General features: G+C 35.0%; 1 protein-coding gene across 2 annotated transcripts in view; it reads left to right on the top strand.

Moving 5' to 3' along the window:
• camk1b (calcium/calmodulin dependent protein kinase Ib) overlaps positions 1 to 17,426 on the top strand; it is a 59,752-nt gene that overhangs the window by 11,699 nt on the left and 30,627 nt on the right. For both annotated transcript variants that reach the window (XM_039656238.2, XM_039656237.2), the window contains one exon: positions 3,835 to 3,945. In XM_039656238.2, the coding sequence (XP_039512172.1) occupies positions 3,860 to 3,945 (86 nt within the window). In that variant the 5' untranslated portion in view covers positions 3,835 to 3,859. The remainder of the gene's footprint in view (positions 1 to 3,834; positions 3,946 to 17,426) is intronic.

Genomic DNA, 17,426 nt, shown 5'->3' with positions numbered 1-17,426 from the left:
AATATCAATTTTTCAAAGCATTATGACCATGATTATAAATATGACCATCATCTGCATCATCTTATATAGCACTGATTGTAAAATCTAATTGCAGTTGGAAAAAAAGATTTTCTAAAACGCTCTTTGTAACAGCGTGGATGAATTAATCTTGAGCTGTGGGTACTCGCATAGTACCCACCCTTTTGTCAAGCGTGTCAGAGGTTACAGGTTCTACGTTTTTTTCTCTCTCATCAAAACTGAATATGTTCATCAGTGGTTACAGTCTATATCAAGCAGGGACACGTTTTGTGCATTTTATTTTATTTCACTGGAATGAATACACCTTATTCCTACGCCCCATGACACTTTGCGCGAATTATGGGTGTAACTTCCATTGAGATGTAAACAATCAGTGAAAGGCTCGCTCTATGAATACCATATGGTAAAACTGTGTCACAACGAGATGACAATAATCGACTCACCCTTCAACCATCGAACATTAAAATGAAATTTAAAAGCGTAAAAGAATCAACAAGGTACTTTCAACAGACCAAAAATAGCCAGAGTCTTTGGTTAAACATCACTGTAGTTGGCAAATATGTATAAAAAGCCTCAATCAAAAATGTTCATCGGCATTACGTGACACTATATCAAAGTGATTTTCGTAGTTTTGACAGATTATAAATTGCATTTACCCATAAAAAACAAACCTGGAAATAGACGTGAGGATTTGAGGAGAATAACGAGAGATTCTTCGTGCATTCCAGTGAATTGTTAATGGAAGATCGTAAATTAAATTTAAAAAAAATAAATGTGCCATATATGTTGTCCTTTTTCATACTTTTACAGCGGATTGCAAAGGAAAAAATAGTGAAATCTCATTTAAACGCCTCCAGTTTTCACTTTGTTTTGCCTCCAGTTAGCGCCGTGACGTAACTGTGACGTCGGCGCAAAAGGGGTCTATTAGGGGCATGTATAGTGGGGTGGATTGATGGTGGCAACTCTTAGCATGAAGAAATGCTTTTGTACTGACTGTCTAAATTACACACAACAGAGTTTACCCTGAAAGTGATTGCTGAAGACTTACAGGGCCACCGAATGAGCAAAGCTGCGTAAATGTTATTTTGGTATTGATCTTCGAATGTCCCTGAGGCTGTTTGGAGTGAAAGTAACATTCACCAAAGCTGTGTTTGGTCACTTGTAAAGCGTACCGTTGAAAATCAAATGGCAAAACTAAACGGGATTTAAATATTTGCAAAGTTACACAATTTACACATTTTTATGAAAGCCATATTTCTAACTTGTACTGAACTGTTACACTTTATCTTTCCAGTGTAATATTGTAAATTAAAGCTGGATATTGAACATATTTTATTGAACGAACATTTTGTAGTTCATTGAGCGATTTTCACATAAAACTAAATGTTACTCTTCTGTTTCATGACAAACTGCGACTTTATTGACTTTCAAAATCATATTTTAAATTGACAAACATCACATGTGTAATTCAGGGCACAGTTCAGACGAATAAAAAGATAAGTTGTCTCTCGCCATTGACTATCATACATATTTTTTCCCGAAATAAGGTCCCATGATCCGGAAGCAGAGGGGAGGGGCTTACCGTACGTTCACACCGCCGCCGACTTGAGCTTCCAAAGCGGCCGAAAGTCATTCATTTTCAATGGAAGCTGGCTTCTCTCAGCTGCAAGGAGCGTCAAATTCCTCAGCGTTGCGTTTTGGCCGTTTTGAGCGCCAATCAGAAAGTTGAAAGAAGCTCAACTTTATGGTAATGAGCTGTGGCAAAGTTCAGTGGTTCAGTGGCAAAGCGCCAGCAACCAATGGGAATATAGACGTCCTTTGCGCCGGCTGATTCCGGAGAAACACACAATGTAAACTTTCGTTCGTACCAAAACATTAGTTCCGAGAAAATGGAAGAGAAGCTAATAATCGCCGTTGCTGTGATTCCCGCTGGTTTGGTATCATTTATGACATGACGTTGTTTGCTTATAGGGACCGCATGAGCGCAGCTTTTCTTTGAAATATTTACGAACGCTCGTTTTATAGCGGGAATGCAGTTAATTTGCTCATGTGACTCCGATTTGAGCACAAATAATAATAACAATAGCTAACTATTTCTTCCCGACCAAACGTGACCAAAACGGTTATAAAAATGCTGTCATTAAAAAAGGTTTCTTCAATATATTGCTTGTTTTTTTCTGTTTATTACATTTCATGTTGTGACACTTATTCTCCCTACAACGTCAGAGCGTTCAAAGCGTCAACAAGCTTCCCCGTGCTTTTTGACAAGCGTCCTTGACAGTGCGGCCAGAGCTTCTTTGACGCTCAAGTCGGCGGCGGTGTGAACGTACAGTTAGGCTCTCTATTTGCTATTTAAACAATGTGGTGCAGGACGTGAAAATGATAATTGCGTCAGGCTGAAATAGCAAAAAAAAACAAACACTTTTGCCTGATGCTACATTGCGTCGGATGCAAGATAGGGACCATTGAGTTTTTACTCAATCATTCGATTCCTTCAAACAGCTGATTCATTCAGGAATTAAATAAATGGCTCTCTTTACGAATAAACGAATGAATTGGTTCACCAATTGATTCGCTCAACACCATTATGACATGGAAAGAGCCTTTTTTGTTCTGGTGGAAGCTTTGATCAGGTATAGAACAAGTTAAATAACTTATGTTAAGTAAGTCTTAAATAAAGTAGAGCCAGACCGATATATCGGCCGATATTAGGCATTTTCCATAATATCGGTATCGGCAGTTATAATGGCCGATAAATGAATATTTAAAAAATAAAATAAAAACGGACGAAACTCGCTTTAATCATCTCTACTTGGCCTGTTATATTGAAAATGTATGTTTTACAATTTGCAGTATGATGTCATCTATTGCTAAATTATGGCTCATCATAGACTAGCTAACCACAAAGCTAGCTAATGCGACTATCATCAGTGGAAGACCGCTAATGAGCTTGGAAACCACAATGAACTTTTTCTGCCTAAATAAAGTAATGATAACTGTATTTATAACTAGCATATCTCTAGTTACAGTCCCTGCATTGTAAAATGTAAGTTATACTTGCAAAGAGTGAACATTTAGACATAGAGAAAAAGTATTAAACGGATCTTTTGCAGAAAAGTTAGCTTTTCTTTCACACACGAGTGAAATCCAACAATATTTAATAAAAAAAATATCGGCCGATATATCGGATTTTAAAACCCCAAAATATTTGTATCGGTATCGGCCTTCAAAATCCTTTATCGGTCGGGCTCTAAAATAAAGACATGGTCATGAGAATATGTTAGACTTAATAATTCATTATGTCCACCATGCTTAAGCAACTAAGCGACAAACTTTCATCTTTGTACAAATGAACAACCATAAAAAGCACTTTCTCTGTGAAGATAAACCCATGTGGACAAACAGGCGTTGCAAGATTCTTTAAGTATCTGCGTCTGACTCGATTTACATTCTCATGTCTTATTGAAGCCTGAGTTAAATGAAGCTGGCTGATAGTTGAGATATTGGTAGTGTGTTTTCAGACTCTTGCTTTGAAATGCTCAAGGAAAAACTGACAGCTGGGGTGAACTCGTGTGTGTCTCAATAGGAATCATAACTGACACATAGTAAAAGGTCTTAATTCATAAAAGGTCTTCATGTGACTCTCATAAATTATACCACAAGTCATTTAAGCCTGAAGATTTCCACATGGTGAGGGCAAGGTCCAAGCGAACAGCCCTATACGGCCCTAAAGGTTTAAAGGAAGATCAGTCAGGTAGTATCTTTAGCATAGCATTTATTGTATAGTAATTGAATGGTTTCCTCTTCCTCTCTCAGTTTTTCCATCATTGACCGCAGCAAAATGCCATTGGGAGAGGATGGACACTCTTGGAAAAAGAAAACATCGCACATCAAGGAAATCTATGACTTCAAAGATGTTTTGGGAACGTAAGTATAAGAACATTTTCCTCCCAACTCAGCAGATCCCGCTGATGTTTGCATTCGTCGTTTCTTCTTGGCATTAATCATATTTATGCTGCAGTTTTGGGCTGAGGATCTTTTTGTGGGCGTGGCACTTCCCTTTGATTCCAAGTGCATGTTCATGATGTTTGTTTAGGAAGTCAAGCTTTTAATGGATTTTTAATTGGGAACATTAAGTGTTTAGTGACTTGGCCTATTCTGATGAATCAGAGTATAATGTATGTGGAAATAACCCAGACAGCAAACTGACATTGAATCAACGTGGAAACGACGTCTCTCATGACATTGAAACAACGTTGATTTGCTCATCGAATTAACGTTGAACCAACGTCAGACGCGGCATTCTTCAAAGGTAAATAAAATCGAAAATTGGTTTGCTTTCATAACGTTGAAACAACGCGTTGATTTCAAGTTGATTTTCCGTTAGTTTTGAAAGACTGACGCGTCTGACGTTGGTTCAACGTTAATTCGATGAGCAAAACAATGTCAGATCAACGTTGTTTCGATGTCATATTTCCACGTTGATTCAATGTCAGTTTGCTATCTGGGAAGCGAGATCTTTTACGTCTTAAAGGTACAGTAGCAAAAATAGGCTTTTCATTTCAAAGGTTTTGGTGTAAGAAACCTTCACGAAAACTATTTCTGTAAATTAGGGGTATAACGATATATACTTTTTTTTTTTCCTGCCGATGTATAATCATCGATCTTGAAACATGGATTTTTAAATCGTAAATAGTTTGGGTCAAAGAATCGATTGAAAATACACACAAAAAAAATACTGATTAATGTTGATGAACTACATGTACTTGCTATCGGGTTTGGATTCGAAAATCAAAGGATTTGTAAATTGTGATTTAATTTCTATAGGATAAAATACTGTATTATTGTTTATTTGGGCAAACCGAAATAATTTAAAGGGGTCTTAGAATATAGCGTTTTTTTTTTTCTTTATCTGCATATGAGACCTTGAGGAATTTAGTATTATTATTGAAATATTTGGTTTAGTTTACTGACTCAATCAAAATCAAATCAAATCTCATTGTAAATTGGATTGAGTCTTTCTAAATTTGCAAAAAATCCTCCCTGAAATTGAAAACCAGTGAATCCCCAGCTAACAATTTTAGGTTCTAAGAATGTTTTCATAACGTTATAAAAACGTTATTTCTGAATGTTCTAGGAACGTTCAAAACGTCCAGTTTTTTAGACGTTGTTTCAACGTTATTTCTTGGTTATAAGAACGTTTTTGAAAACGTTATTAGAACGTTCAAAACGTCCATTTTTTTAAACGTTGTATTAACGTTATTTCTTGGTTATAAGAACGTTTTTGAAAACGTTATTAGAACGTTCAAAACGTCCATTTTTTTAAACGTTGTATTAACGTTATTTCTTGGTTATAAGAACGTTTTTGAAAACGTTATTAGAACGTTCAATTCTCCCGTTATATAAACATTGTATTAACGTTATTTCTTGGTTATAAAAACGTTTTTAAAACGTTCCAATAACAACCTGAGGATAACGTTTTAATGCTAACGTCTTTAGAACGTTTATCAATGTAATATAACGTTGGCACAACGTTATAATAAAGTTACAGCAAGAACGTTTTTGATAACTTTCAGAGAACGTTATCCAATGTTCTGAGAACGTTCCCTGTTAGCTGGAAGATACACACCCCTACTAACACTAATGTAGAATATAGCTCTTTAAAACAAACCAGATATGCAGATTTCAACAGGGAGCAACAATTCCCACAACTTCTCACACGTCTTTATGAAACTGGCCAGGCCGTTGTGCGTTGAGTGCATGTTACTACAAAGATGCTTTCTGGACTGGTTATCCATTGATCCTCCTTATTGTTTTGGCTCTTAAACTATTTTATTAAAGGGATAGATCACCCACAAATTAAAATGCTGTCATTCATTTCTTATCCTTATGTAAATTCAAACCCACAAGACTTTCGTTCTTCTTCTGAACACAAATGAAAATCTTTTTAATGAGAGCTGAGAGATTTCTCTTAACTTGACTAATTAAAAGGCGATATTTGACCGGCATAACATCAACATGTCCGGAAACTCTGTTCCACACGCTTTACTCAGAGCTGGTTTAAAGGTGGCTATTGTTAGGGCTATAGCGGGGGCTTGCTTAGATTTTTGATGTGTGAGATGACCTTTGGCCTCTGAGTGGGAATACTCAGAGCCCATGTCCTAGGCCTGGATTCAGTGTTAATGGGATCTTCAGTGACATCATGTCTGCAGGAACGGATTGGGACGGAGAGTTTTAGGATGGTCTGGTTTTCTCTCTAGGTTTAATGAGACATTATGTTTTAAACAGTTCCAGAATCCAATCCAATGTTAAACTAAGTCTGTGTTTCTCTTTCTCGAGATTTCAGTCTCAGTATCGGCTAAACTCTATTCTTAAGGTCAGTTTGGTGTGTTGTCCAGGCTTGTTTGGGGAAAGATCAACAGCTCTCTACATCGTTCAACTGCGAGCTCGTCGTGGGTTGGTTGTCTTGGCAACAGGAGGAGACACTTTCCATATGGACTATAACTGTTGCTATGGAAACAAAGTTTTTATTTTCTATTAATAATCTGCCGAGTAAATGTGTAAGGATCGAGAGCCTCAATGTTCAGTCTAGTGGAAAAGATTTTTGGGGGCATTTTGTCCAGTCGTGATGCTCTGCTTGACTGCGCTGGATGGGATGTTACACTGATCCTCATAAAACCTCATCAACCTAAACAAACTCTTTAAACATACACTCAGCCAGCCTCATAAAATCTAGTTCATAAACTGAAGAACATGTCGATACGATGTCAAACTGGTAATGTGCTTCATTAAAACCGCTAATGATTAATTGAGTAGGTGAGAGACTCTGGAAATGTAAGTCGATGCATCTTTGAAAAACCAAAGCGACTACTGTACAATACAACTTATGACTTATCTGGATCAAACTGGAAGGCCATTTCGGACAAGTAATAAACCAAGGTTGTTAAGCTAAATTTATGAACGGTAATGGCCAGCTAAAACACAGCATCTTAAGGTGCATTCAGTCAGCCTGAAGTTCATGGTTCAGTTGAGTCTATTCATCATTCATAGGTTTTTATTTGGATATTTTCCAGATTCTGCAGTAGCACAGTGGCACATATAATGTTTGCGGAAATTTTAAGGTGTCCGTACAATGTAATTGACCTTTGGCTAAGCCACGCCCTCAAACGCGGATCCACAACAGAACCGGAAGACAACACAATGCTGAATAAAGTCGCAGTTTTTGTTATTTTTGGAGCAAAATGTATTTTCGGTGCTTCAAAACATTGTAACTAACCCACTGATGTCACATGACCTACTTTGATGATGTCTTTATTTCCTTTCTGGACAAGGACAGCATACCGTACACACATTTCCAATGAAGCTCTCGGAAATATCTTAAACTGTGTTCTGAAGATGAACGACATGAGGGAGAGTCATTAATGACATCATTTTCATTTTTGGGTGAATTAACCCTTTAAGCTCTAAGGTATGGGTGATACAATCAGGCTGACTGGATTAGCATCGATACATGACAGTATCCTCATTTACGTGCTTTGTTTCAGAGTGTCTCCACCTCGATGTAACCCTTCTTGAAAGGCATATCAACTACAATGTATATTCCTTAGTCCGACTTGAGGATGATTCTTGGACGAAGCAGACTACAGCAATGCAACAGCAATAAAAACCATATTATTTGAGCACTCGATTCTGATCAAACAGGACGCATGTTGCGTTGTGATACGAGACGTTACAGATATATTTCAGCACATTACAGATATCTTACGTATTCCTAAAGTATTTCGATTCTCACGAAAGTGGTGTTTGTTGTTTGATCTGCTTGTATCCACGAGCAACACACTGTGTATTTAGCTTTTGGGCGCTTGTTGTTTTAACAGTTGTTGTTGAACTCGGAGCTAAAAGCGGTCATGCTTCTTCACCTCCTCCACCCAATCCCTCGTGCCCCGCTCTCATGCAGTTATTCTGCAAACTCCGTTTATCAACACCATAATAACTTCCTTTAGTAAATGTTTGACAGAGTGACTCCTGTGGACACTCTTTCAGATTAAACAGACTGTTTTCTGAGGATGTCGTTAAGAGGGTTGGGTAATCTTCCATAAGTACACATAATTGCTTCGCATATGTACATTAGACTTACATTTGTGTCAGTGTGCATGTGTGTTATTCAAATAGAGATTTAGTTACATTTACAGTTACAAGGCTGCCTTTATTTGATTAAAAGTGAAGTACAAATATTAATGTACAATTTAAAAGACCTGTTTTCTAATCAGTTTTGTTTTAAAATGTAATTTATTCCTGTGATCAAAGCTGAATTTAGGCATCATTACTCACATAATCCTTCAGAAATCTCTCTAATATGATGATTTGCTGCTCAATTACTATTTTTATGAATACTGAATGGTTATTATTATCAATGGTTCCTATATTATCTGTTGAAAGGAGTTTTTGTTTCAGGATTCTTTGATGAAAAACAGCATTTATTTTTAAACATAAATATTTTATAAGATTATGCACTTTTAATGCGTCTTTTTGCTGAGTATTAATGTATTTTATTTTGTTAAATTTTAATGATAGTGTACACTCTGTTAAAAAAAAAACTGTGAAATTTACGGTAAAATACCGGCAGCTGCGGTTGCCAGTATTTTACCGTGAAAAATATGGTGGCAATCTTTTATGATTTACGGGCAAAAAAAAAAAACACAATGTAAAGAAAACTTTCGGTAAGAAAATGTCAGCTTGGATTCCAGTATTTTACTGCTTAAATTACGAATATTATGGTTTCCAGGAAGAAAAAAAACAACAAACAAAAAAAAAAAAAACTAAGCAGCACAACTGCTCAAAATTGATGATAATAATAAGATTCGTTTTTTTTTTTTTTTTTTTTGCAGAAAATCATCAAATTAGAATGCAATATGATCTCTATTTTACATTTGTGTATTTGTTGTGTATCTTTTACATTTGGCTTTTTCTTTGAAACCTGAAAACCCAAAGATTTTAAAACAATGTTTAAATAATAGAAGGTGTATATAGGAAGTAAAACTGAGTTTATTAACTAAGAGAGAGAGCCGCTGGCCAGTATCCAGAGCTATTTTTGGTTAATAGTTTAGGGTTGGCAGTTTTTGTACCACTAATAAAAATATTTATTTGCACAGCATTTTTATGTGTCAGGATGCTGTGCTGGACATATTTATATAACAGCCTAAAATAGAATAGGTGGTGAGAGCAAATGCTTATAGGGTCTAAAAGAGTCTCTATGATAGTCAGATCCCTAGCTGTGGCTTTTGTCAATAAAACATTCAATTAAATACTACTCTTCAATTAATAAATTAAATTAATACTACTCTTCAATAGTTTGGGGTCTGTACTTTTTTTAAAGTCTCTTTTACTCACCAATTAAGGCTGCATTTATTTGATAAAACTATTGTGAAATATTATTACTATTTAAAATAGCTGTGTTCTTTCTATGTCATTTTGATTTAAATGTCATTTATTACTATGATGCAAAACTGAATTTTAAGCATCATTACTCCAGTCTTCTGTCACATGATCCTTCAGAAAATCACTAAGAAACATTTTTTGCTACACACATATATATTTTGTAACTTAATATGAAGAGCTCTTTTCCAAAACGCTATAAATCCATTTCAATAGTTTTCAGGAAAACTACATTTTTTACCTAGACCCACACATTTTGTGAATATTCAAATTATCCTGTTTAAATGTTTTATTGGTTCAGTCTGAACATTTTGAACAATAATTATTAAATCAAACAACAATATTGTTAATGATAATTTAAAAGTTAATTTTATTTTTTTCCAAAACGCTATAAATCGAAATAAACCTCAAACAAATAGTACCAATTTCAACATATGCATGAAAAAAAACAAATTATTAATACCAATTTCAACATATGCATGAAAAAACGAATTATTAAAAATGATCAATATATGATAACGATATTCAAAAAAGGGATGGGCACCCCTCCAGCACATGCACACACACACACAGGCTACATAACATGTGAGCAAAGCGGAGCAGCATGACGCTTAAATATAAGTTAAAAAAAAAAATAATAAAAAAAAAATAAACATTTCACATTTGTTTTTAATAATATTACATTACTTATTTTTATTATTTCATCTATGTTGAGTAGGCTATGAAAAGGGAACCGCATGAGATGAGATAGGATCAAAATTCAAAAGCTGCCCAATATCGGAAAATATTTGGAGTGCGTCAGACATGATTTTGACCACTTATTAAGTTTTGTTTTGTAGAAAGCTTGTAAATTTCGTTTCATATAAATTGTATCTTCATTTTAATAAATGTTTCATCGACAAATTGACTGGATTAATACATTAGAAGTAAATATCAGACAATATAATCAGGACACAGAGGCGCGCAGGTGAAGCGGAGCGCGTCTCATAATATGAACCGAAACACCGCGATGCTTGCCTCACACAGGCCTGAGAACTAAGCTACAGAAAGCTTTAAATATCTACTTTTAAACAAAACAATTAAAAACTAAAATAAATTGGCAACTCTCTGCGTATGTAGGCTAATTCGAAGTATGCGTTTTTCTATGCGCGTTCACTGCGAAGATGGCGAGTAAGCATCATCAACTTTATCTTTGTTGCTGACACTGACAGAAAACACTAGTTTATTAATAAACAATTCAAATGTTTCATGCATAATCATTATATTGCCGGTTCTTTGTGGCAAGCTTTATGCATACGTTGAGATGCGGAATATGCAATTAAAAACGCTCATATGGTTTCTCTCCCATTTAATTAAATCAATAAATGTGATTACTGATAATACAAAATGGCTTAAATGATCTACTACTAGTCGACTAGAAAACTAGGACTCATTTTGAGGAATGAATGAACATAATAAACCTCTGTTCAGAGTGCCGCCGTGCTGGATTGTGTAGAGCGCTCATTGAATTTGAGGATTTATCGTGTTTAGGCTAAAAACAGGGCTGGTGCTTATCGCGGCTTGGGAAGAAACTGTATCTTGCAGTACATTTTAAACAGGGAAATATAGCGATTCGGCATGAAACGTTGATAGAGCAGTGAAAGGGTTCTGTCCGCAGCAGAATGACACGACAAACTCATTTTTTTTAAAAATGTCGTTTAACGCGTTTTGGAAAAGAGCTCTTCATATATATATATATATATATATTAGGTGTGCTGTGCAAAAATTAATTGCGATTAATCGCATCCAAAATAAAAGACTTTGTTTACATAATATATTTGTGTGTGCTGTATATAATAATTTTGTATATAAATACCTATGCATGCATGTATATATTTAAGAATTGTTTGCTCTTAAATTCTGTATATATAAATACATAATCTATATTATATAAATATAAATATTTTATATATGAATAACCCATTTTCTTAAATATATACATGCATGTGGGTGTATTTATATATACAAAATAATTATATACAGCTCAAATATATTATGTTAACACAGACTTTTATTTTGGATGCGATTAATCGCAATTAATTTTTGCACAGCCCTAATTTATATATATTCAACTGAGAAAATATATATATCATTCCAATAGATATATCGACATATATATGACCCCAAACTTTTAAACAGTAATCTAAAAAAATTTCGATTTTCACCTGCTTTACGATAGCCTAATGTTTTTGACTTTGTGTGTTTTTTTCTTTTTTTGCATTTAATTCTGCTCCACAACAGATCCCAACCTTATTAGTGGCACTGTGCGAACTATGACACTTCCCAGCGTGCTTTGCGGGGGCTGGCGGTTTGTGGGTGGTTTAAAAGCACTGGAATAATCTAAAATCAATTGGGAGAATGGATCGCCTGTGCCCGCTTCTGCTGTTGCCGCTGACCCGTGCTCTCTCATACTCTCGTCTCAGTGATTGATGGACAGTAAGAGCGCGGGCCGGTCAGCAGTTCTGTCGGGTCAGCACATTTGTGCGAGATCTGCTTCGCTTTATGCGCCTCTGGACTAGCAAGGCTGCATTTGGGGTTTCTCAGGAAGACACATGCGTCCAATAGCATGACTCGCGCTCGTTCTGCCCGGGACACACACACAGGTGTATGGAGGTCCATTCAGCTGCTGTCCATCGTCAGAAGTGCATTAAACCCTCCTGAAAACTGATCATTCAATGAAAGAATATTCAATTTATTCATTACTTTCTAATTAAAAAGTAAATAATAATTGTATGCTTTCTTTGGACGTTAAACCAATGTCCTTGGGATCACTGGTACCATCTGTATTGCCTTAGCTACAGGAAATGTTGCTGTAAATTTAGCAGTGTTATATTAGTATTACTTACTATAGGGGTGTGTGTGTGTGTGTGTGTGTGTGTGTGTGTGTGTGTGTGTGTGTGTGCGCGGCAGACATTAATAACCCTGAGGAGTTTGTCAGCTGGTTAAACGGTTAAAGTATGTGTCAAAGTGACCATGTATTTGCAAGTAAACACAGTAAAAACAGAAAGAAAATGCATGAGTATATTGGATCCGTGCATTCGGTCTTAAAGTGACAGTAGCCTTATAAACCTGCTGTCGTTATCGATGTTAATCAAACAACAACATAAAAAAAGAGAAAATCTCTCACTTCTCTTGACTTAATAACTTTTGCAACTTAAATATATATTTAATTTATAAGGCTATGCATTTGTTTTGTTTTCATAAATTTGATTATTTTATACAAATTGTGTAGTATTCCTTAGTTTTTCCGGTTGGTCTATTTCACTTGTCATTGCTCTCTATAGTAGTTTGTTTTCTTTGCTCTTTCTTTATCACTGTTTATACATTGAAAGGGTTATAAGAATTATGAAATTTCAATGGTATCAAAAATCTTGACTTTATTTAAAGCAAAAATAACTAGTGATGTATATCGTTATCGTGAAATATAAATACTCAGATCGTCATATAAGATTTTATTATTATATTATTAACTATTTTATGGTCTATAGCAGAGGAAAAGTCCATTTCTTGTTTGTTCATGCTTTTAAGAGTCCACAAAAAAGAAAAAGAAAACCAGTGCTGTTTTAGTACTATTTTTACTGTATGATTATTAATATTCTGAATTAGCTGCTTTATATATACACTGAAAAAAATAATATACTTTATCTAATCAATAAAATTGTGGCAACATATTACAAGCAATATTATTAATTAAATTGTACAAATTAGAATTAATTAGAATGTTAATTTGATTAACTATTACTCAATTCTAATTTGTTCAATTTAATAAATAATATTGCTTGTAATCTGTTGCCACAATTTTATTGATTAGATAAAGCATATTCATTTTTACAGTGTGTGTATATATATATATATATATATATATATATATATATATATATATATGTTTAAGTTTTAGCAATTTTTTATGTGCTTAATATTTTAGTTTTAGTTTTTATAAGATTTTAATAATTAGCTTTAATTTATATGCATTTCAGTTTTAGTTTTATCAATTTTCAACTTATTTCATTTCACTTAATCTACCTTGGCAACATTTTCGTTAAATCAGTTTTTAAATAATTTTTAATATTTTTATTACAATATAAGTTTCAGCTTTAATTACCAATAACAATGCTGATCTATATGATATAATTATACAACATTTTTCTGTGATCAAAGATGTACTTCGTTAGGGGATTCCTTACACTGTACGAGCAATAGTGATAACGATGCTAGTTTTCGCCTGGTTCTGCTATACCGTAACATTATCCTGTTTAACATCCGCAGAACGTTTGGGTTCTGGGAGACCCAGTGATGATGAGGCAGCGTTTCCTCCAGGTATACTTGATTTGATTATGAAGAACCCATAATCCCTCAGAATAGGCACTGAGCTGAACCAAATCACGGCTGAGTTGCCATAGCGATTTAATGGTTCCTTTCATTGATGTGAAGCAGACTAGGGCATGTTGAATTTCCATTAGCTGCTTATTAGCAGATGCAGTGACAGGCTGGTGTGAGTGTTGGTTGTCCTCCAGACTGTTGTCAGAGCAGTTTAGGTGGCAGCGCAAATATTTAAAGGGAAAACCACATGCTTGGTATTAGTGGACATTTGATGTTTGTTTTTCTCTGTAAGGAGAGAGGAGATTAAAGGTATAGGTCACCCAAAAATGAATATTAGCCCATGATTTACTCACCCTTAAGCCTTCTTAGGTGTATATGACCCTCACTCGTCCCGCTCGCCATTAGAAACACGACGAATGGCGACTGTAGAACGTAAAAGCCCAATCTCAAACATTTTGGGCGATCTCGAAACACGTTTTCGGGCAGACTCATCACTAGTAGCCTAGACTTGCTGTTTAACGACTGCGCTGTGTTACCGGAAGGCGTGGCCTCCTAGGGCAGCGAAGCAAGTGCATTGTGGGAGTTGTTGTCTTTCATCCACATAAGCCAAAAATACATTTAGAAAAGCTAGAAAGCTCCAAATTTAAAAATAATTTCACAATTCTTCTACATAAATGACCCATTTTAAATACAGATTATGACATTCTTCTTTCAGACAAAAAGAGTTATATAATTTTATAATGTAAATTTATAATATAAGCTTATAAAGTCCATCAAAGTGCATCCATCCATCATAAAAATACTCCACGCGTCTCGGGGGTTAATAAAGGCCTTCTGAAGCAAAGCGATGCATTTGTGCTAGAAAAATATCAATATTTAAAACTTTATAAAGTAAAGTTGCACGATATTGATATCGGCCGATATATGCTCATTTTTAATGTTATCGTTATCGGCCTGGTAAGAAAAAGTGGCTGATATATTAAAGCCGATAAATAATGTATTATTCCCTTCAGCTGAGACACTTGTTGAGAACTGTTTATGTTTTTGAAATTCTTGAAATATGATTGAAATCTCTTCAAAAAAATGAAAATATGGTCCGGGACAACATGTGCAACGCAAATCTGTCATATCGACCGAGAACATCATTATAATTGTGCGCTTCGGACATTGTGAGACTTTTGTTTTTGTAATCAGGCTCTCAAAATTAGATAAAAATTTTGGATTTAAGTTTATCGGCCGATATATCGGTTATCGGCTTTCAAATATAAAGAATTATCGGTTATCGGCCAATATTTTTATATCGGTGCCTCCCTACCATGAGGTCATAAGTTGTGCTTTATACTTATATAGGAGAGCCAAGACATTTTTTAATATAACTCAGATTGTATTCGTCTGAAAGAAGAAAGTAATATACACCTATGATGACTTAAGAGTGAGTAAATCATGAGCTAATTTTCATTTTTGGGTGAATTATCCCTTTAAGTCTGCGATTGTGTGTGTCGCATGAACACTTTGTTATTTACTTTTGTTCAAAAACGGATTGTACTGTCTGGGTTTTAATTGTTTGTTATGTGCTAGTGGAGGTGTGAACGGTAACTAAAAGTGTGTGTGTGTGTGTGGGAGAGCAGGTGTTTCTACCAGGCTGGTAAACACCATGAGGTGTCCCTGTGCATATATTATTCAATCACCAATCCTTTTGCACACACACACACACACGCACGCATATAACACCCACAAACACAACCGAGGTGTGTCTTCTGCCGTGTTTATGAAAGGTTAATCCCCCCCCCCCCCCATCAGTCGTTGCATCATCAGCCCCTCCCCCCACTTCCTCTTCCTCTGGCGTGCCCGTCGTACACAAGCTGATGAACTCTTGAAGGTGAGGAGCTGTTGATGAAGTCATACTTTCACAGGAAGGATGTTTTTCTCACTGCATGTGACGAGAGACTGAAGTGTGTTCTCCATATTAGTCATGCACATCCAACCCACTACTCTTGTGTTTTAGGCCCCTATTTTAAGAAGTATGAAAAAACAAAGTCTAGAGACGCTTGAAAATAATAATAATTCACTTAGAACACATGTGCAAAGTGCACGCGCAGTTTTTAAACACGTCAATCTATCGCATATTTACATAGGAAACGATAGAAAAGCACTGTAATGCAGTTTATACTATGAAGGAGATTGGTTTAGCTCAAAATATTATGTTATCTGAACCACGTAGCTAAGTTGAATTGACAAAAGATAAAAAGTTGTGATGACAAATCATGAAAATAATAGTTTACAGTGAAAGGTAGCTTTTTGGAAGAGAATAAATGTGCCTGTTTGTACGGAGAGGTCATTACGACTTAAAGTTAAATAAAGTTACACAAAATTATAATAATAGTAATTTTTTTTTTTTTTTTGGATTGGCTGTTGTAAATAAAACAAATGTGGTTTATAAAAACCTGAAAATGTCAAAAATTCTAAATATTTTTGAGATTAGACATTTGCAAGGTATCACGACTCACATCATGTTATAATAAAACGAAATTTCGTAGCATAAAAAAAAAAAAACAATATCAAATAAGTGACGTTTTCTCATTGGGACGATCACCTCATTAAAGGTCATGTGGAAGTGAACCTCTGTACTAATAGTGTTCTCTCTCCACAGTGTGTGAATAACGTTTGGAATGGGCTGTTAGTGTGTCTCGTAGTCTAGTCATCACAGATAGTGTGTGTTGGTGTTGAGTGGTGTTGTCTGCCGGCTATCCTCCGGGCTCGGCCGACGGCCAGGTGTGAGGTCACAACTCCTGTTTTGGAAACGGAAATATCCCAGGAGATCAATCAGTGCTGCTGCTGTGTGTGTGTGTGTGTGTGTGTGTGTGACCCTGATCGACCACGCTATAAGTGCTCTTCTCTGAATCACACGCCGAGTGGAACTGTTCTCATCCTGTGTGTACATATATGTATACATATATACTGTGTACATATACACATATATATATACATGTAAATATAAATATATGCACACATATATATACATATATGTGTGCATATATGTACACACAGTATGTATGCATATACTGTATATATATATAGACCATTTCACAAGATGTAAACGACACTGGTCCAGAAACACTTCCTGTTTCAGTTTGTAACCGTTTTCTTTATTTCGCATGTAAAGAAAACATCTTAAAGAAGTTTGTTTAACTTTTTGATTCAGTTTTATATGTTCTGTTGGTTGTATTTTATCCCAGCTTTTATGTAGTGTTAAAAAACTGAAACAGGAAGTTTCTGAAATCTTGTGAAATGATTATTATATATAAAATCATAAAAATATAAAGCTGAATGAGATGAAGCTGAAATAAAATAAAATATAAATATTCGACAAAACCTGAAAAAAATGACTCAAATAGTTACTAAAATGACTAAAACTGAAATTAAATAAATTTAGGCTAAATAGAAATATTTTAATAAACAAAACTAATAAAAATGACAAAAGCGCACAACAAATTGACTAAAACGTACACTGAAAATATAAACATAAAGATAATTCAAAATGCTACAGTAACATACATTTAAAAAAAAACAATTTTTTAACCATTCAATGAAAAATAGAAATATTTTTTTAGTAA

The sequence above is a fragment of the Pimephales promelas genome, chromosome 21, assembly GCF_988280905.1.
Source record: "Pimephales promelas chromosome 21, fPimPro1.hap1.1, whole genome shotgun sequence".
NCBI lineage: Eukaryota > Metazoa > Chordata > Actinopteri > Cypriniformes > Leuciscidae > Pimephales > Pimephales promelas.
The sequence above is the reverse complement of the archived record's forward strand: the minus strand, read 5'-3'. Positions and strand labels throughout refer to the sequence as shown.